The following is a 22,052-nucleotide window of genomic DNA, read 5'->3' as shown; positions in this document are numbered from 1 at the left end:
TATTTGAATTTCAGAACTTGAGCCTGGAAGGAGAAGAAATATGTCTGAAGGAAGCTGAAAAAGTCAGATGACATCATTCCTTGATTCGCTGGATTACAAGGAAGGTCTCAGAGGATGCTTCATCTTGCCTTTATTTACTTCAGATGAGACCTGCAAAAAGGAGGTCATTTTTAGTCTGCAGGCAGGGAACAAGTGTAAGAGCAGCCAGTTCTTTTCAAGTTTGTCTGCAACAGTCAGACATTTTGTAACTACTTGATACAGCCTTGAACTTGCATCCTTACTTGGTGCTATTAAAACTTTTTTCAAAGATCCAGTATGATGTCCATTGTATGTCTTCATGAAACTGGGAATGGAATCAATACTTAAATGCATTAAGGTCTTAGTTGAGTAATTTTCTTCTTCAGGGGGTTGCCCTTGTGTTTGTTCCTCCTGTGCACATGTTTCTGTCCATTCTCTTGGGGGTTTTTTCAGTGCTGGATTACCCCTGAAGTGCATTATCTGTAAGGATGCAGAAGCTTCGTTCCAGCTTCCTAATTTGGAACTTCCAAATTAGTTTTGTAGAAGAATTTTCTTTGGTTCTTGACTTCTTTTTTACTGCTTCTTTTCCACACTTCTCTGAAAAGTCAGGCAGAAGCAATTTCAGGTCCTCTGTCCAGGAGGAATTCTCAGAAAAGTGCCTCTGGTTTTAAGCTCTGTCCTTTGTGCACAAATATCACAAAAAGGGACAGAAATACCATCCTTATTTTCTCCTTGGGAAGCACTATCTCAGCAGACACTGTGGGAGGGCCGAGGGTGCAAGCTGGGAAGGAACATCCAAAGAAACCAGAATTGTTTTCACAAAATCTTTTTTCTTTCTGACACTGCTCTTACCTACTTGCTTGTTCTGAGACATTGTGCCCTTTCCACCTCCCCTTCCAGGAGGGAAAACCAGTGCCCTGGATGAAGTATTGAGTGTTTGTTTACAGAGTGGGATTACTCATGAGGAAGGGATTTTTCCAGCCTCCTCACGCTGGAGGAGAGCTGAGCAGTGGTACTGGGGAAGCTGAACTGTCAATCTTTTCCACCAGAACAGATCACTAAGCAACTGGAAACTCAGAAGAGGGGTGGGAGGGAATGAAAAAGAGCAGCTTTTAGTCTAGTGCCTGTGTATGTTTGTTCTTGGAGTCTCTGAGATCTGTTCAGATTTTTCCTCCCTGAGGCTCAGTCTGCTCAGGATTTTGGTGCAGAAGATTTTCATTAGCTCTTCTGAGCTATCAGCTGTTGGAATGTCTGCCCCAGTCCAGTCTGTCTCTGTTATCCTAGAAATACCTGGCTGCTTCATCTTGGTACAGTTCAGACACCTTTTCTGCTTCCTAAAATACCTATCCCAGACATTCCAAAGCATCAGAGAACAGAGTGTCCCACTGACTGGAATAGTAATTTTGAAGTGACTGGCCCTTTTTTTTGGGGGGCTTGACTGGTCTTTTCTCAGGGAGAATGAGCTCCACTATCTCATTTTGTAGTGTTTTCTGTCTACCTGTCTTCCTCTGCTGCTGGTGAGCGCAGTGGGATTCATTTCAAAACAAGTTGTTCTTAAGAATTTGCTGATTTTAATTTAAAATGATGACATTGACAAATACTTTCCAAATGTACATCTATATTTTTGTGGTCCCCTTCAGTTTATACCAATTTCCAGGTAAAAATGCAGAACTAAAGGCTGAGTGTTCCTAACAGCAGTAGAGCTGGAATGTTACAGAGAAATGTTCCAGTTATCCCAAATTCAGCTGTGAATATCTGATATCCCTAGCACTTAAGGAGGACTTTGGCAGTTTAGACATACAGAAATTTTAGAAATAGCATTATTGGGGCATCCTGATAGTCTTTCTCTTCCCCATCATAATTCCAGACAAAGCCATGCAGGTAGTTTTCAATAGATGTAATTACTGAAGTGGTTTGATCCCCAGTTAGATCAATCTAGCAGTGTCCTCGTTCAAGGGGAAAAAATACCCTGTTTTATGGCTGACTTCATCAGCACAGAAATACAGCACTTTATGATCCTACAGGAGTACCACAGGCAGCCGTGCCATAATGGCCAATTAAAGTGGGTTTACAGCTGTTCTCTGGGAACTTAGTGAAGGTTATCTTTTCCTATCAGGAATGTGGCCTGCATTCCTACACCTACTCCCCTCCCTCACCTGTAGCTTTCTTGTCATGCCTGCATCTTCTGCTTTCCCTCTGGGTAGGTCCATATTGCATTTTTTTGCCTCATGCATGTCATTATTGGGAAGGTAGCAGGATGGAAGCTATGAAAACTTGTAAGCCTTAAACAGTGTGTTCAGGAGTGAAGAACCAGCAACATTTTTACTTGGAAGGGAAGGAGTGACTGGTTTAGTCTGGGAGCAGAGGAAAATTTAAATCAGTATTCAAGGAGAACTGACATGCAGGAGATGAGCAAGAGGGATGAAACTGAAACTTCTTACTTTCACAAAAAGCTTCTTAGTTTTCACAAAAAGAAGGAAAGAACAGAGAGTCTCTGAAAGACTCCATGAGATGGACAAGTCAGAGAACAGAAAAGAGATGGATTGTGTCTCATCTTCTATATTTTCTTTGAAGATAATGGTATTTTTGTCAAGGGGGAAAAAAGGTTATATGGAAATGGTGAAGAGAATAGAAAGAACATTAGTTCCAACTTCAATGGAATAAAAAAATCAGGTATTGGTGGGTGCCACAGAGAAGAAGAACATAAAGTTGTGAGTGGCAGAATTGTGTCTGAGATAAAGGGCTGCTGTTTAAAAGGCTAGTTAAGTGTTGGAATAGGCTATCAAGGCAGATTAGTTGAAAACTGTTAAAACCATATTTCTTCACAATGGTGTAGGTTATTTTACATTCTTCAGTGGAGAGAGATGGACTGGATAATTTTTTTCTCACTGTTCTTTCTAGCTCTGCATTTCTGTAACTCTTTGTTACTCTTTTTAACTCTGGTGGCTTTGATCTGGGTGTTTGTTCACTGTGGAACATGTCGTGAATGTGGTGAATGTTAGAGATGCTGAAGCAAAATATGCCTCTGGAATTGATATCCTGATCAAATATAATTGTACTTAATCTAGGGTTTTTCCCTCAAGCTTTTCTAAATAATCAAACCTTGCCAGACAAAATGATTCATAGTGGTGTCTAGCAGGGTTTTCAGTCCTTTAAAAAAAAAATCTTATCTATTCCACAGTATTTTTTAGTTGTTTCAGCTTTAGATTAAAAAGTAGTCAAAGGCACGTACTGACACAGGGTTTAATTGTTTTCATCTGTCTATTGATTAAGTGTTCAAATGTCAGAGGCCCAGAGCAGTGATACCTAATGCTTGAAAGCTTGACTGAAATCTTCATACTTTTATTTTTGTAGGACCTTGATGTTGGAGCAAAGAAGGTGAAGTTGTATGTTGATGAGAACCTTGTATTTGATGGTGAATTAGAGAGAGGCTCTGGAGATCTCCTTGCTGACCAGAACACTACAATTGACCTTACAGATCACAAGCAAGATACCTCAGCATCTCCCTCAACTGAGAGGAAAGAAGGAAATGCACCTGCAGTCCCAGACAAGAAAACAGACCTACATTTTAAATGCTCAGAATCAACCAGTAGTTCACTGAACTGGAAAGCTCTGCCAGAAGAAAATCTTCCTGAGCCTAAGATGAACTCAATCAGCTTTACAAAGAAAAATTTTTCTCAGTTAGGGGATGATCTAAAAGTGTTCCCATCTCAAGTTTGTACAAAAGATGCCAAAGAGGAGGCAGCAGTAGCAGCAGTTCCAGAGCACGTTCAGTCTGATGATGAGCTTTGTTTGAGTGAGCAAATGGAAAAGTTAACAGGAAGGAAATTGTCTGATTCTGCAGGTGCAATTCCTTCTTGGTTGCAGTCATCTTCCCAGGTAACACAGAATAATCAAGTTACTCCCAGTAGGCAGAAGCCTCTGTGGCTTGCTACAGAACAGAATTTAAACTCAAGATTTACAACACAGCCAGATGAAATAATGAAAAACTTTTCAGATCTCAAAAATGAGGATGTCAAATGTCAGAGACATGAACTGGGAAGACCCAGTAGTAGAAATGCAACTGGAAATGGGAGATCACAAATGCTGACCAGAAAGGATGCTGATGTGGACTTGGACATTTTTGAGCCCCTTTCTAACAAAAACTGCTGCAGTTTACAGTACCCTACGAGTGGAAGGAGAAGTGTGATGTGTGGTAAAAAGCTGGGATTAAACACTATAAATCTTGGAGAAGATGATTCTGCTCTCAAAGGTAAGAGGTCACAATAGCAACCTTAGTGCAAGTACTGACGTGTTCTCCATTTTGCAGAAGCACAAATTCATTTTAGGTGGGAAGGGACCTCTTGAGATTCCTGGAGGCATAGACAGGGGACATTAGTTTGGCTGTTTGTGGTATTTTCCTCATGAGAATGCTCAGTCTCTCTCCTGGTCCTACACCTGATATGAAGTACTCTTCAGAAAAATTTACATTCTTATTTAGGGACTTTTAATTTATTTGGAGCAGATGGAAGACTAAATTCCAGTAAATGATATTCTAAAAATTGACAGTCCTGCAGACAGCAAATGTTTGCTAATATCAATTAAAATCTGCAGAAAGATAAAGAAGAGTACGTCCTCAAGGTAGTGAGTAAATTTGCAGAGTTTATTTGTGTAGTAGCTTTGTGTCTTTCTCAGTGAGAATAGATGCTCAATACATTTATTCAGAGTGAATGGAAAGCTACCCTTATTTTCCTTCTCTGCTCATAACTTTACAAACCTCTCCCTCAGACATCTTGTTTATTTATGAAGAGTTTTCTAATAACTTTGGCTGTTGTCTGCTCTGTGCTGTTGATCATCCTTGTCCTCCTTCCCCAAATCTCCTGTTGGAGGTTCAGGATCCAGCTTTGTGCAGTTGTGTTCTGCCTCTGGCAGGATCCAGTGTGTCCCCAGGGAAGAGTAGGAGAATTGTGCAGCTTCCCAAGTTCCCCTCTCTCCCAACATCTGCCAATCCATGGCTATGAAATTTGCAGGGCATGAGATAGTATTTTTGTGTTTAACAAGTGCAAATAACAGAAAAATAGTGTTTCTTACCCACAAGCTCTACTTTGTCTCTCTTTCAACCAGCTTTCCATTGCTTGGGATATATTTTTGTCTTCCTTTTTCAGTTTCAAGCCACGTCACTCTAACTCCTGTTTTTTGGACCCTTCATGCCCCTTCCTTGGCCTTCTGTAATTCTTCAGCATTCAGTTTCTTGTCTCAAATGAAGGGTTTAATAGAACAAGAACAAGACCCAGAGAATTGGAATAAGATGCTACAAAACTACAAATTGAAATTTTGGGGGTGATTTAACATCAGAACAATCTACATGAAAATGTATCTTAATGTATATTGAATTTGGGTGTTTACATTAAAGTAATGGTGATAAGAAACAGAAAATGTACCTTAATGAAGGAGTGCCAGTTGAAATTCTACAGCAGGTACTGCAGGGATTTTTCAGACAAAGGTGAGGAAAATGGTTCTTTCTAATCTTAGAATGTCTGAATTTTTCCTTGTCTGACCCTCTGTGGAGCAAACAGCAATTTCATCAGTATATCTGAAGTTGTACCTCAAAGAAGAGAAGAATAGGGAAGTTTGGAACAGGTGCTACCTGCCCTTCACCCACCCACTCACTGCAGCCCGTTTGCTGTTTCACACATTTTGCAGTATCTGTTACATTAAAGCCTTAACATTGTGAAAACTGTAAATAAATCCCAGCTTGGGAAGTTCTGTTCAGTTGTAAAAATGGAAATAAATTAGGAGTTTTACTGTCACCTATAAGATGAGGGTTGTCATTTTTTTCTATAATGCCCTCTAATTCTGCTCAGAGCAGGTTGTGTCCTGTGGTGCTTAAAGCTCCCAGTGTATTTTAGTCCCTGGGAAACTGCAGGCACCCAGCAGCTTTTGTTCTCTCTGCTGTGTGTGCAGGGTAAAGCCATCTTCAAAGTGGAGCTGAGTGGGTTTTAACAACAGGGAAACCTTTTAAGTGTTGCCCTGAGAGTGCTGGATTTTAATTGGCCTGGGGCTGGGAGAAGGGCAGTTCCCAGTGGAGAGTGGGACGAAGCGAAGGTTCGGAGGCTCATGTGGATGTCACAGCATGGCTTTGGTCACTAAAAAGCTCACAAGAACAAAAGGAATTAGGAATAGCACGTACAGGCTTGGCTCGAGTTAATGTTGCTATAAAAACATCAATTTTTCTTTGATAACCAGTTTAATGTGCAAAGGAAATGGTGGGAGTATGCTGATAAAATTTGCAAATAACATATAATTTGGTTTATTATGAGTTAAGGAGATTGAAGAACTGCACAGAATGATGAACTTGAGGACTGGAGCAATGGAATGCAATTCAGTAGAATGCTTGCAGGCTCACTTGGGGACTAATAACCAAAAATTAAGTTGTAAGCTGGGTAATCATCAATTGCAAATGACCGAGGAAGAGAAGAATCACGGTTGAGTAGCTGATAGCAGATTGACTGAAATGCTGGTGTGAGCAGTGATTGGAGCAGTGCACTCCCAGGATGGATCAGCAGAGGCATTTTGGGTACTTGGGAAACCTTAATATCTCAACACAGGCACTTGTGAGACCTCAGTTGGAAAACTGCAGCTCTGATCATCCATTTTCAGGAAAGCTGATTACCAAGTGGAACAGATACAGAGGAGAGCTTTTAGAATGATTTGGGAAATGAAGCATGTGATTGCAGCATGGAAATATGATTGCTGTTTATAACTGCAGGGAGTAAAAAAAGAGATTAACACAACAGAAGGAGAAGAAAGGTGATTTTTTCTGTGTAGTCTTGCCCCAAAATGTAGTTTACTATAAAGTTTTGAGAGGAATTGTGTGGTGTGTGTTGCCATCAGAATCTGGACAGATGAATTGATGGTTCAAGACACTCCTGAATTCCTGGAAGAATTGGATGTTTGAGGTGTCATTAATAAATAATGCATTTTAGATTCTTAAAAGAAAAAAACCAAAACCCTGTAAGCTTTCAGCCATTGGCATCTGCTTTTGGACCACCTCTGCTTTCCTTTCAGAGCTCCACTTCTCCTGTTGCCACTCCTTAATGGAGTTCACAAACTTGTTAACTTCCCATTGCACTGCCCTAGAGGGGCTTCAGAATTGAAACCTCTGGACTGTTGGAAGTATTTAATGTTTAAAAAGAAAAGGGAAAAACCCTCCCAAACAAGGAAAGTCAATGAATGTCAAATACTCTTCTGTACTCTGCTCATCCTGAAGTTTTTCAAGCTTTGACAATTTCAGGGGGTGAATATATGTACAGTGCCTTCTCCAGGTGAGCTGTGGGGCTCTGGGAGGTGTTGGTGGGGATCACCCACCTCTTGAGTATCTGTACTGGTAGTGGTGTGAGCAAGAAAGGGACTTACAAATGTTCTCTGAAATATGAACCTTTACTTCATATCTGCATTTTCCTTGTGGGGTAAGGAGGAGTGGCTAGGTTGGTCTCCAGCCTTTCATTCTGGAAGACAACCCTTTTCCAGGTAGTTTCCCATCTGCTTTAAAATTCTTAATTTTATCTCACATGTCCCCACTGTAAATGATTATTTACCACAGACAGATTAGGAACATTGCCTCCTTCCAGTATTTCCAAAAACACAGTTAAGAGTTAGTCTTGAGCAGTCTTTTGAGAAAACATTCTTTTGCATTTTACAGCAATTGGCATTTATTCTTGATAATCATTTGTTTTAGTATCCACCCAAGGACATTGTACAGAAGTGAAATCTGGCCCACGAGCCTGTAATTGTTTAGTACTCCACTTCCTTTTCTTCATTTATTTGAAGAAAATATATAAGTGACTGCTTTATTGAAAATCTTGGTTATTATCTGTTCTTAATTGTTTTGAGATGGAAATTAAGCAGTTCCCCAGTGCAGCCACAAGGAGAGCATGCTTTGCTCCCACTGTGCCCCCCTGATTTGTTGTCCTCACTGCATTCCCACTGGATATCTTGTCATTATCCTCCTTCTATATCTCACACTTGCTGAAAAGTGGGAAAAATATTTGGATATTATCTGCACAGAATGCAATTCTCACCTCATCCTCCCTGTATGCTGAACCTACTCCTTTTCCCACCACTTTTCTTTATATACTTGTGGCTCATTTTGAGAGGAAGAATCAGCTTTTCTCTATAATGCTTTACATTAACCAGTTCAGCCATTTCAAGCTGTATGAAAGATCTGCAGATATGCAGAGGGATGATTTAAACTCTTGTGGCAGCCACACAAGTAAGTATCACTGGGCAAAAATCCCAATTTTTTTAGGCGCTGAGTCAAGAATTGACAGCTTCAAACTTAGTTGCAGCTTGTATCATGGCAGGAGTTCTGCTCCTCCATAGTTAAAAGTGATTGTGTTCATTATGTCTGAGTGGGGAAGGGAAACTGGGGCATGTGGCCTTCATGATAGGGAGGCAAAATAAAAGTGCTACTGTCAGAGAATTTCACAGTGAGGGACACGGATATGACTGGCATTGTTCTACAAAGTCAGTGTTGGAGTGCTTTGCTCCCAGTTCTGTTTGTACATTAAATGCCTTTGTAATGTTCTTTTCAGATGAAGGCTTTCCCATCAAGGACGTAGCAACCTCTAGAGTGAAGTGGTGCAGTGAGCAAGAGCACACTCTGCAGGAGTCCTGGAACTCCTTGGTGAAATTTAATTATTCCCACCGTGGCCGGATCTCGAACATGGATTTTCAAGGGGATATCTTTGATGAGTTTCTCCATCAACAAAAAATCAACCGGCCTGGAGAATATCAGAGAAAAGAGGGACTGCAAACACTATCCAAGAGGCAAGAGGAAGAAAATTCTTTGGAGACACAGGATGGAAGTGATTTTAAAATCCCTGTTTTACCTTATGGGCAGCACTTGGTGATAGACATCCAAACAACATGGGGAGACAGACATTATGTTGGTCTTAATGGAATTGAAGTTTTCAGTTCTAAAGGAGAGCCTGTTCAGATTGCAAAAATAACAGCTGAACCCCCTGATATAAATATTTTACCAGCTTATGGAAATGATCCCAGGATAGTAACCAACCTAATAGATGGGGTGAATCGGACCCAGGATGATATGCACCTCTGGCTGGCACCATTTACCCCTGGAAAACCTCACTTTGTCTTTATTGACTTTGTGAATTCTTGTCAGGTAGCTATGATTAGGATTTGGAATTACAATAAATCCCGCATACACTCGTTCCGAGGTGTGAAAGACATTATCATGTTGTTGGACGAGCAGTGCATCTTTAAAGGAGAGATTGCCAAAGCCTCAGGAACCTTGTCTGGAGGTAGGCTATCATTTCTTATTTTCCTTGTGGAAACAGCAGTAGAACACAAGCAAAGTACATTTAGCTTGTTTGTTATCACTTTCCACTTCAAAGCAAGCTGGTGTTTAGTTTAAAAACATAATACGAAGCCCACTAATGCATTCTTCACTGATACTGGGGATTTCAGCAGCATACAGACCTAATCACCATTTTTAACTATGTCTTAGCAACAAGTCCGTGTTTCAATCACATCAGACAGGCACCAGAAATTTCAAAGTTACAGCTTTTTGCTTGTTTTCACAGACATGGTCTTTTGGAAAAGGTGATTGGGAAGCTTTTTTCCTATTTCAATTTATATGTATTTGAAATCTCATTGAATTCTCTAGGTTTTTCCATTGTGCAGCATAAGTTTGAGAGTGAAACACTAATTATAGCAGTAGTCAGTATCAGTTTGCCATATATTATCTTTAAACACTGCTGCAAATAAAAGCAAAGAGGGACCAAAAAAAATTTTTATTGGTCTTTAGATTCTTTTTGCATGATTTCTGTATTTACTTCTGTGTGTTGCCTTCAGCTCCAGAGCACTTTGGGGATACCATATTGTTCACTACTGATGATGACATTCTTGAAGCCATTTACTGCTATGATGAGACATATGATGGAGAAATGGGAGATTCCAGCTCCCTGAGATACGAGGAAGAGCTGAAGAGGCCAACAACTGCTGACAGGGAGGGAGATGAGAGACCTTTTACACAAGCAGGGTTGAGAACAGAGGATCAACAGGTAGGGGCCTCTGTGTTCAAAACTCTCTATAAATGTCTTTTTGAAACATGGAAGTAATAGACACATTTCCAGGCTGGAGTAAAACTGCAGAAGAACAAACACAGTTAAGACTATTTAAAATACTTTTTTTCACCAGATCAATAATTTATGCTATTTTTTTAATGCCCTAAAGGTCCTCCAAATTTTGGTTTCCCTGGTTAATTAACAAGCCTACTTCTTTACTTATTTGGACAGAGACTAGGGGAAGTTATTTTTGATTTGGGTACTCCTGAAGGTTTCTGCACTATCAGTGATTTTTCCCATACAGTTACTCACATCATGAGTAGCTGTGTTCCCTGACACTCCAAACCAAAGGATTTTCCATATTTTCCGTATTGCTGGTTTCTTCCTCCACAAATTAAGTATGTTAGATGAGAAGGGTCTCTTCCTCTCAACCCTCCCCTTATTTTTCCTCTCTTATTTTTTTGGCATCGTCACAGGTTTGTGTGCATTTTGCAGCATAAAAATGCCTCTTTTCTATTCCATGCAGAAGCTATTTCACTCCTTGGAGGAAGGCTGTATTTCCAAGCACTGAGCTCTTGCCTTATGCCAGTCCAGCCCAACAGTCCAGTGTCTGAGCAAAGATCCCACAGGATTTTCTCAAGATGGTGTGCGGCAGTCTTTGACCTGTTTTCCTTATAATTTTCTACTTTCTCAGAATCTTCCTGAGCACCTTCCATTGCATCAGTGAGGTTGTCTATTTCTAGGGTTCACACTCCTATGTGTGAGTCTGTCAGGAGATCCAAAGCTGAATCAATCCACCTTCCAGCTGCTCCAGCCAAAACGTTCCCAGGGATACATGGTTCCTAATGAGCCTTGTGTGGTTGCCAAACCTTCCCCTCCTGTCTTGTCCTCTGTTTCTTGTGGCTCCCAAGACAAAAGGAAATCAATGACATTGGAATGTGATCTCACTGTTAAGACCATGAGTGAGTGACTTTAACCCTTGGACTTCTCCAGTAATTTTGATCCCATCTTTGCTTGCAGTATCTGAAACTGTTCAGAGCCTTGCGTGGTGCAGGATTTCATGAACACAAATTGAAATTCACCTATCTTTTCCTTATCATGTGTTTATTGTAAGCATTCACCAGGACCTCTTCCATGGCAGAAGCTTGGCCCTGGACTGTCTGGTCCTTGCTCAGACATAGGCTCTGCCTTTCCTTTTGCTGTTCAGCTCTGATGCCCTTCACACCCCTGTTCTAACTCTGCAACTCCTGTATCAGCGGTGGAATAACAAAAGCTATTGTGAGCCATTGATCTCCCTGTCACTGTGCATTTGCTGGTACCATCAGGATTTCTGTAGGGGGATGTTTATGCTACCAGAATGATACAGATCCACTGCACAATTTGTCTTCCCCAGCCTAACGTTGTCAGACCAGTATTGACCAGTTTGAACAGTCCCTGCTGTTGATCATTCACCTTTATTGCCTGTTGCACATTCAGTAGATGAAATGGTGTGTTTTACTAGAAACTTTCAAAAGCTCTTAGGGAAGTGTCTTACTTTTCTGTCAGTATTATTCATGGCCATGAATGTCTGTCCATGAATTCAGGAATCCTTAACATGTTGACTTTTATAGCAGATCAGACCTGTGACTATTGCACTTCCTTCAACTCTGTGGCCAGCAGTGGGTGTTTATGGAGGAAGAAAGAGCAGCACGAACATAGAGTGGTGTTTCTCTGAAACACTCATTCAGCCCTTAGAAATGTGTCTCACAAGGACTTTTTAACTTAACCTTTATGTTTAATATCCTGCCACAGATTTTATTGCATTCATTCATCCACCAGCTTTTTGAACCCACGTGCACTTTTAGAATTTACAGTGCTCTGTGGCAAGTTTCCCAGCTGAGCTTGCATGGCACAAAGAACCTCCTTCTGTTTGTTGCTAGCTTCATTTAATGTCCTCTAGGTTTTGTGTTGGAAGAAACTAAACAATTATTCCCTGCTCCCTTCTTCAAGCCACTCAAGAGATTTATGCCCCTGTGTTAGTCTTCTAAATCTCTCTTTTCCAGAATGGTTGCTCCTACTTTAGTTATTCCTCACAGGGAAGGTGCTGTACAGTATGCTCAGGTGTAAGACCATGGTCTTACTTTCTACTTTTTATTGCTTTTCCAATAACTCCTGTATTACAGTGGTGTTTTGTTTTAGCCATAAGACTCGAAGAACACAGGTAGGACCATGTCCACTAGCAGAAGTAGTTAAAATAGTAGAGAATCAGACCATATCTGAAAGAAAATACATTGGGCATCAGTGGAATGGAATCATTAGGAAGGGATCTGAGTAGATAAAAAAGGGAGAAAAGGGGTGATAATGTGCCTTGGCACAAATGGTTTATGGTCTGCTAGGGAGGGCATTATTTTGCAATCTGTAAACCCAGTGACTTTTATTGTGTCCATGGGTTTTGATTTTCAGTAAAGTTGCAAATTTAATTCCCAGGCTGGTCTTCTAGAATTGTTCTGAGGAAGAGGCATCAGACATCCCAGATAGAGTCACTGGTTTGTGAGAGAGGTACCCCCAGTGGGAGGGGTTTTCCACTTCCTGGGTTTTGTGGGTTTATTTCAGAGCCCATTTCTTGTTCAGTCTCACCTGAATTACCTTGGTTCCCCCAGGGACATTTGCTGCCTTGTGAAGGATATTGCAGTCTGGGAACACATGAGATCCTGGAGATCAGTGGTTAAACTGCAGGGATCTAATGCAACAGTAGGAGAGAAGTGCTGACAAGTCTTTATTTATTTTTCTTAGGCACAGTGTAGATCCATTTGATGTATTGTGGATGACAGGAAGTTTATTTCTAATGATGAATTAAAGAGAAGGAATCTGGACTTCTAATTTCCTGTTTGGCCTTTTGACTACTAATGAGGATTGAGCTGATGTTTTTATAGAGCTACTTATAAAAACGCCAAGAATGAAAATTCTAATCTGCTATCATTTATTTTGGAGCCCAATACTGGTATATATGAAGTTAGGATTGTTTTCCCTGTGTGTAACATTTTTGCATTTGCCCACAGTGAACAGAATTAGCCATTTTATCACACTTACTCAGTGAAGTGAATTCTATCTGCAATCCTTTGCCATTTTTGTCTTTACTACCCTGATTGCCCCAGTGTGATCAGCAAATTTTGTCATCTGTTTATTCACTTTTCTGAATAGCATAGGCAATTTTTAATTAGCATTGCCAGAGCACAAGCACAAGCTTTTGGACAAGTTTGCTTGTTTGTTCTGCCTCTTAATTCTTGACAAGAAATTGTGGTGGCACTCTCTGGTCTTGACTTCCTTCCAGACTTCTTGTCTCTGCAACAGATTTGCAACATATTGCAAATACAGCATATTATCACTTGCTGATGGCAGTCTGCAGGGAAATAAGTGTGATTTAAGAATTTCAGCCTCTTTGAGAAGAGGTAGCTCACACTGTGGAGTCTCCCATTTCCCATTTCTATATGCACTAAGCAAAAAGCCACACTAATAGTCTTGGCTTTCTAAGAACGCACCTGATATTCTACATTTTGGGTCATGTTTTTCATTATTTGCAGGACATGCTGGGTGGGGAGGCAGAGGGGAAATTGATATACAAAAAGAAACAGGAACAAATATCACACTTGGTAAGCAGTCAGTGTAAGTGTAATATTGAACCTGTTCCTTGCACCTGTTGACTTTCTTTTTAGGTTCAAGAGCCAGCCTCTGTCTCTGAATGCATACCCAAGGAAACAGGAATATTTACTGGAAAATGTAAGTTCTTACATTTACTTCTTGCTTAACCAGCCTTCTCCCAAACATGTTATCAAGGAGGATCTGATTTGTCAGAGCTGTACAGCACTTTGTGGTAGATGCCAGGTCTAGAATAAAGAAGAGTAATTGAATATTTAAGGCAGAAGCTTTGTTTGCTATGGCATTTACAACATTATATTGTAACAGTTGGCTTTTGATCTCAGAAAAATAACATTAGCCATTTGCCTAGTCCCTGAATGGGATTCCTAACAGCTGTGTCCCTTACCCAGCAATTCTCTCCCAATCCTTTGTATTTATGCAGACTGACTGATTTTTTCAGATTGGATTGACAATAGAAACCCTACAGCAGAGCTAGATCAGAGTGTTATATCCCTGCTTCAAGTACCTGATTTATTGTCTTGTACCAAGCCAGCTCTCTGTGGGCCTTTCAGCTGTTATCTAGAGAGTTTCTGGATAGCCCAAAAGCTTCAGAAGCAGTTCCTGGTCCTTTGACAAGAATTTCCAGCAGGGTGTTAGGAAATTTTTTTCACTCTGAGAGCAATCCAACACTGGATTGAGAGGGTTTGGAACCTGCCAGCCTCGGAGACAGGTAAACTTCCACTGGATAAGTTCCTGAGAGCTTTGGTGCTGGACTTTTTCTTAGCTTGGAGTTGGATTAGACACCTCCCAGAGGTCCCTTTTCCCCTGTGTCATCCTCAGATTCTGTGAAGGAATACTAAACTCTGGGGAATACTAAATCTGTGTGGATGGCTGCTTCACTGCAGCTTTCCACTGGAGAACAGACTGATTTCTCCTGAGAACTCCTGCCTGCTTGTACCCTGAGCAGGTGTAGTCTTAGCACTGGGTTTGGGAATAGGATCTACTGTCAGTGGAGCCGTAGCTCCAGATTTGTCAGCTGACAGAACTCTTTGTTTCTTCGTGTCCTTGCAAATGCTAATGAGATCTTACACCCACGTGAATCTATGTGTGTATTGAGATTTGCTCTGGCTTTTTAGGGGTAAATGGGCTGGATGGCTTAACAGGTTTAATGCTTGTTTGTTTTACAAACATCATGACTACTAGTGTTTCTTTAGACACTACCCAACCTGATTATTTGTGGGTTTCTGTAGTGTGTGAAATGAAAGATGTTTTTAATTTACAGGGATGGATTTTTATGGAACCTGATCCGATTGGAATATTACTTGTTATATCTGTACATGCTATTTCTATCTCTTCAGTAAGGCACAGAACAGGTGGAACAGAACATACGCATTCAGCCTTTTGTCCATCCAGCTTTTCTTCCCTGTTTATTTTCTGGATATACAGCCTAATCAATATTGCTCCTTTTCACTGATGCTGTGCCAAGAAAATACTTCCATGTGTCCAGTTCTGATGTGAAGAAAATAACTTTAAAACATTAGTAAACCAAATTTTTTTTTCTTTGCTTTAGCTGTGAGTAGATGTTCTCTAAAAACGTATGGATTTCTGAGAGGCTGGATTTGTATGAATCTTCATAGTCACTTAGCTGGTGAAAGATGATGGATAGACTTCAGACTAATGGGTCTTCTCTGTGTCTGTGTATACACAAAATCTGTCATGTAACTGCGTAAGAGTGTCGCTGGCTGTCAGTGTGCAGTCCCAGTAATGAGACACTTGGGAATGTGCTTGATCAGCAGCTGTGTAATTTCAAGTGAACAAGGTGTTGGTAGCACATTGAAAGGCTCTGACACAGGTGAAAAGAAGCTGCTGTTACATGGGGGTGGACAAACAGGCCGGGAAATATCCAATTCCAGCGTATAAAGTTATTTAATCTGTACAAAATATACATGCTGCTAATCACTGGGGTTTGCATGCATGTTTATATTGGCTTATTACTTCAAACCAGTAAGTTTATAGAGACATTAAAAGTATATTCCTTTCTACAGGCCTGCAACTGAACTTTACCATGACCTGGGGAGACTCTCATTACCTGGGGCTGACAGGACTTGAAGTGATAGGAAAGGATGGTCAAGCATTAAAAATAAATGCAGAACAGATTTCTGCTTCACCCCAAGACTTAAATGATCTTCCAGAGTACACAGGAGATTCCAGAACATTAGAAAAGTAAGTAACCAAAGACTTGGGATGCATTTCACATCAGATTTTCTGAAGTGACAGATTTCCATAGACTTCTGTTATGTTAGCACATGTTTATGTGAACATGATTTTCATCCCATCACTGCTCATTCTTGGAATTCACAAGCTGTCCAGGAACAGCTTGTTGTAGAAACATGAATGAGATGTTTCCAAAAGATGGTGTTTGAGTTGGGAGATGAGAACATGCCTGGTTGGTATTTCTGCCAAGGACTTTCCAGGAAGAAATGTGGGTGTTCTATAGCATCTGTCTGTGCATACTGAGTGATATTTATGCAGGATTTCTGGATAATTTCAAGGAAAATTTTCAAGTTAGCAAAGAGTGAGGATGTATTGAGGAATTGCACCAATAGGTGCCATTCTTTTGGCCATTTTGCAGCTTTTTTTTTTTGGCAAATCTAATGAAGTTTTATTCATTGACAAATATATTTCCTCAAATTAACTTGTGCATCTAAATGACAGCAGTATAGAAATTATAGGCTGTAGATCTAGAGAGGACTTGGCATTTGGATGTTATTGAAGCTGCATCCTGTTGTTTCTGAGTCATGTCTCCATTTTAAAGGGTATTTTTGGTTGTAATCTTGTCTGCTGTCGTGTTTATGGGCTGAGACCACGTTTATGAATTAGGACTTGTCTTTGCAAAGGCTCTGGAATCTTCCTTAGAATGTTGTATTTATCTACATGCACACTAACTCTGTAATTTCTGCTAATCTGACTAATGCAGATATCAAGCTCACTCGTGGGTAATTCCTTGTTCCTTCTGCCATCTTGTATGAAAATCTCTCCTGTAGGCACCAAGATCTAAGAAATCTTCCCATGACATCCCCTGTGATGAAGAGATTCTGGTGGGGGAATCTCTCCAGACCCCACCCTGATGGACCCAGATGCAGAGAATTCATTTACCTTTTCTGTTGGTGCCTTCTACTGTCTGAATGCTCCTTTTGCAGACTAGTGATGTGTTGAATCCTACAGAATTTCTGGCAAGCTTTCTGCTCCTGATGTATTTGAGGGGTTTTATTTATTGTATCTTTTGCTTGCTAGCCTTCAGACTCTTTTTTTGGCCTGTGCATACGAATTTAGCCTTCCAGAGTTTATGAGTCTATCACTTTAGGGCTTTTTTGATCATGAATTTTGCTGAAAGATGGCCCAAAATAACTTTGTTTATCCTGCTACTGGGCCAGGCTGGCTTTGAGGTTTCAAGTCCTCCTTCTTTCTAACATCTTTCTTAGTAAGTGGGTTATATTTTTAATTTTTTTTTTTTTTCCATTCTTGATTGTTTTGCTTGAGAACTTTTTTGGGCACAAGAAACAGAGGCTCTTTTGGCTTTGGGTATTCCTGCAAACATGTTGAATTTGAGTACTTTGCAGTGCTCTCAGCTGTGGCATTTGGAATAGGTCCCGTGTACTATTCAAGACCAAATCAAGAATTATGTCTTCTCTCATGGACTCCCTAATCAGTTCCTCTGTGAAAGAGTCATTATTCAAATCTTTTTCTTTAAGGAATTGCCAAGTCTGGCACTCATTCTTCCATTAAACTTTTAAATAAATAGTAAGTATATACTTACTTTGGCAGTGTACCAAAGTAATTACAGTGGAAAATTAATTCATATTCTCCTTTACTCCATCTTTGTGTGGCATAGTTTGTGGTAGGAGAATATAATGTCAGAAAATACCAGATTTAACTTTATTTAGTCAGCCTGAAGCCTTTGCTGTTATGAAAAGACATTGTCCTGCTGGTTGGAAGCTTTGTAAAATAGCAGGGATGTGCCTAATTGTGTCCATGAAGGATGTGAGCAAACCCTGCTCCTGCTCAGGGTTATCCAGCTGCCATCCGGTTCCTCCTCGGATCCAGTAGAGTTGTGTTGGCATAGAAACACCCTGCAGGGTGCCAGATACACTGCTTTGGGCATGGAGCTGGATTAATAAATTATATTGTGGCTGGGCTTAGAGTTTTGCCTTCATCCACTTTGCTACAAAGGCAGTTGAGCTTTCCTTTGCCCATCCCTGTTCACACAGGGAAAACCTAAGGATTTTGCTGTTTTTCCTTAAGCAGACCCAACTAAAAAATACTGGTTTTTTCTCCCCCCACTGTCTTTAGTTCAATACTTGCATGTTGTTTTGATGTTTACTGTGCTTTTTAATTGCATGCACAAGGGCACATGAAGCCCTGGAAGCTGAAAGTGGCATCTAGAATGAAATGAACCTTAGGAAAGTCCCTGCTTTTCATGAGAGAAGCCAGCTTTTCCCTTTGTGCAGCTAATGGACTTTTCTCTTTGTAGGTTAATAGATGGCACTAATATCACAGTGGAGGATGACCATATGTGGCTCATTCCCTTCTCTTTTGGAGAAGATCATCTGCTCACAATCCATTTTGATAAAACTGAAAGTATTGCAGGGCTTCGCTTTTGGAACTACAATAAATCTCCAGAGGATACCTACAGAGGGGTAAGTAAAAGAAAAGGAGCACTGCCAGCAAAAATATACAGCAGTGCATTGGAAAATTGGTACTGTGATGAATGAATATAGCTGCCTTAATGGAACATCATAAATCTTTCTAGATTGTCTGAGTCTGAATTTTGTGGCAGGTATAATGCATTCCTGTCTCCACAAACAGCAGATATTAAAAAAAAAAAAAAAAAAAAGCCAGAGATGGTTTAAAGAAATCTTCACAGCTGATTTTTCTAGGAGACACATGCAGTAGTACATATTATTTTCAGGATATATGATTCTGAAGTGGTATCCTCTCAGTATCTTGTATATAGACCTGCCATATGATTCTGTATTTCCTGAAATGCAGGGAGTGATATGAGGAAAACTTCCAAAGAAATTCTGTTTAGTTCAGGTTCAGAAGGTCACTCAGTACTGCCTTTTCCAGGAAGAGTCTTTTGAAATTTTAACATTTATTAGGGAAACTTGCCACCTTCCAGCAGTTTGGCTAAAATAATTTAGCTAAAATTGTATAACTTAAATCCTCTCTTCTTTTTGCAGATTGCCTGGTTTATATTTTTTTCATGACGAATTGTTGGAATTGACAATTGACACCTGATGGAGATAATTTTACACCTTTTCACTCTGAGTTTGGCTGTCCCTCCTTTCCCTGCTGTACTTACACATGTAATGATAACACTTAATGATAACGATAATGATGATGAACCAGAGATTGCTGTTCATTGCACAGAAAGTTTAGGAATCCACTTGTTCCCAGATTTTCCATGCCAAAATCAACTGTTGCATTCTTGAAGTCCAAATTCAGCCAATAAATAAGAATAAAAGTGTTGGCACATATTAAACTGGAGAGAGACAGGACAAAAAGGATCAGCAAAGTTCTGGAAAAACCTCTAGAACTGAAGTTGGAGGCCTGGATCATCCCTGGGATTGGGCATGACAGTGGCAAAGTTGCCTGACTGTGTCTTTATGTCAATTTACCTTCCAAGAATTGCTGTAGTATGAACACTGCCTGGCATCCTTTAATATCAGCATGGGGGTTGGTGGTGCTAAAGACTTCCAGAGGGCCAGAGCATAAGATCTTTCAATTAATCCCAGCTGACTCAGAGATTTTAACACAGGGCCCCTGATTTTTTGCACCATCGCATTAGCCCAGCACATTTGACACACAGGAGGGTTCTGGAGCATTTTGAGCATTACCACCTAAATATACTCCCTTTTAATGACATTTATGTCCTGATTTCAGCTGGGATAGAGTTAATTTTCTTCCCAGGAGCTGTGTTTTAGATTTAGGGTGAAAATAATGTTGGTAATTTAACTGATATTTTAGTTGTTGCTGAGCAGTGCTTGTTAAATCTCTAAAATCTAACATGGAATTTAGTCTCTGGAGGCCAAACCAAGAAAAAAAGGAAGAAATGTGTATTTCCAGCAGTTTACTCGTCTAGGTAGGAAAAAAAAAAAGTGATTCTGATACAGGTGTCTACCTGCATGAATACTGGAAGTCCCATAAGGGTTAGTGGGTACCATCTAAAGGAGGAGCCCATACCTGCAGTCTTGTAGAAGGATAAAATAAATTATTTGGAAAACAAAAGATGCAAGGTCTGCTGGGCCACAGGAAAGGGGGTTTTAGGCTGTAAACCCAGGGCATCCTGACATCTGTCTCTTGAAGTATTGCTGCTCCTTCTAGGGAGCAGTCCCTGGGTGTGAGATGGAATGATTTGTTAGGCAGCTGCAGGCTGGGGGATTCTATTCACAGCTTAGTGTGAGAGGGTAATGGCAGTGACTGTCAGAATGAAGACTCGGGTGCTATTTGCAGCTCTGTGAAAAATCACCTTGTGAGAGCTTTGTTATGCGATTTGTAAAATGCAATATGTGACGGCTGAGTGCCTCCTCAGATGATGAGAATTACTTAGAAATGAGGGCTGTAAAGGGCACATAAATATAAGCAGCTGTGGTATAATAGGTAAGATTTCATCTCTGACTCTCCAGACTTCCCATTCACTATGAGTTTCCGTTTAGGAAAGTGTATTTCAGTGGATTTCTCACTTCCTCTCCTTAGCCTGGCAGACTTATTCAGCTGGAAAGCAGCATGCAGAAGAGTTTCTCATATGAAAAAGATATTTCCTTTCTTCGATCCCAAGTGTATTAAAGATGAAGCCAGAAATAGTTATTTCTCCACACTTGGTAGTCCTACAAACATTCCCTCCTAATTAATCTTCATGGAAATGAACTGAGCCTCTCCTCTAGTCTAGTACAAACTGGTACTTAGTGAAAGATGCTGCTTGTGATGAACATTAAGTTATATTTAATGTATTAGAGAGCAAGGTGCAGTGATGAATTGTTGCTGCGTGATTGAATTGTTCTGTGCCTGGGATCATGGATGCAGCTCCATATGGAGCTGGGGGAGGGTGAAGGGGCCAGGACTCTTGCCTCATCTGCATAAATGTGCTTGAACTATTCATTTTAACCTTCAGAGGCTGGATAAGGTGTGCTCACATCTCTGAGGTGGCCACAGCTCAATTGCCTCTGTCTGGTACAGGTACCTTTTCTTTATTCATATGCCCTTAGGTTACACACAGCACTGCTTGGCAGATGTGTTTGCATGATCCTGGAGAAGTCCAAGTGCCACCTGCCACAAAGATAAATAGAACTGCTGAATTACAGGCTTCTGTAAATGCAACACAGACACCAAAGTCTGCTCTGGAGAGAGCACCAGGCTGTGGGATTTCTGGAAGGGTGCCCTCAGCCAGAGCTGGGCAATCACAGCTGCCTTAGCAGAGCATTCATGTGCATGATGTCTCCTCAAATCCCCTTTGTGACATGGGCTGACTTGAAAGCTGAGGCTTCCCCCTCTCTTAATGTGTGTAAATACTGCTGCAGGCTCAGGAATCAGAGAATTGTTTAGGTTGGGAAAGACCTGTAAGGTGATCATGTCAAACTGTAAACCTCACACTGCCAAGGCCAGCACTAACCCATGTCCCCAGGTACCTCTCCTACACCTCTTTTAAATCCCTCCAGAGATGGGATCTCCACCACTTCCCTGGACAGCCTGTGCCAATGCTTGACCACCCTCTCTGTGAAGAAGGGAAGCTTCAGTTTCCTGAGATCTAGTGACATGCAGTAATGGAAGGATCTGTCAGTACTTTTTTTCAGTATTTTCCCCCTCAAATCCTCACCTCTCCCATCCCCATCAATGTCAGTGATGACATGGACACTATGGATTGCAACTGGTATCTGCTGGGTTAGGCTTTCTTTTTCCAAAGGAAGTCATGCTATAGAGGAATGAAATGAGTACAGCTAAACGAATGAAATGATTTCAGTCACTGAAGTGAATGGAATGGTTGGCAATCTATTTTAAGTAATGTCATGTCATGTAATCTTATGTTTTGTTCTTTTAAACCAGGCTAAGGTGGTCCATGTGATGCTGGATGGGCACAGCATCTCGCCCCTGGAGGGCTTCCTTATCCGCAAGGGACCAGGCAACTGCCACTTTGACTTTGCCCAAGAAATTCTCTTTCTTGACCATCTACAACCCCAGCCAGCTCCTAAAGTACACAGGAGGTAAAGTCGGATGTCTTTGTTGTCTGAACCAAACAATTTCTCTTCACTGTTTTAGTGTTATTTCACATTCCCTGTGGAAGGTGACTGTGTGAGG

General features: G+C 40.7%; 1 protein-coding gene across 5 annotated transcripts in view; it reads left to right on the top strand.

Annotated features, from left to right (window-relative positions):
* Window positions 1-22,052, top strand: part of KATNIP (katanin interacting protein) — a 59,377-nt gene that overhangs the window by 23,713 nt on the left and 13,612 nt on the right. For all 5 annotated transcript variants that reach the window (XM_039560668.1, XM_039560667.1, XM_039560669.1 and 2 more), the window contains 7 exons: window positions 3,373-4,270; window positions 8,592-9,320; window positions 9,874-10,082; window positions 13,778-13,841; window positions 15,746-15,923; window positions 18,232-18,397; window positions 21,801-21,958. In XM_039560668.1, the coding sequence (XP_039416602.1) occupies window positions 3,373-4,270; window positions 8,592-9,320; window positions 9,874-10,082; window positions 13,778-13,841; window positions 15,746-15,923; window positions 18,232-18,397; window positions 21,801-21,958 (2,402 nt within the window). The remainder of the gene's footprint in view (window positions 1-3,372; window positions 4,271-8,591; window positions 9,321-9,873; window positions 10,083-13,777; window positions 13,842-15,745; window positions 15,924-18,231; window positions 18,398-21,800; window positions 21,959-22,052) is intronic.

The sequence above is a fragment of the Corvus cornix genome, chromosome 14 (genome assembly GCF_000738735.6).
Source record: "Corvus cornix cornix isolate S_Up_H32 chromosome 14, ASM73873v5, whole genome shotgun sequence".
NCBI classification, from domain to species: Eukaryota; Metazoa; Chordata; class Aves; order Passeriformes; family Corvidae; genus Corvus; species Corvus cornix.
Note: the sequence above shows the minus strand (reverse complement) of the source record. Positions and strands in the feature narration are given on the sequence as shown.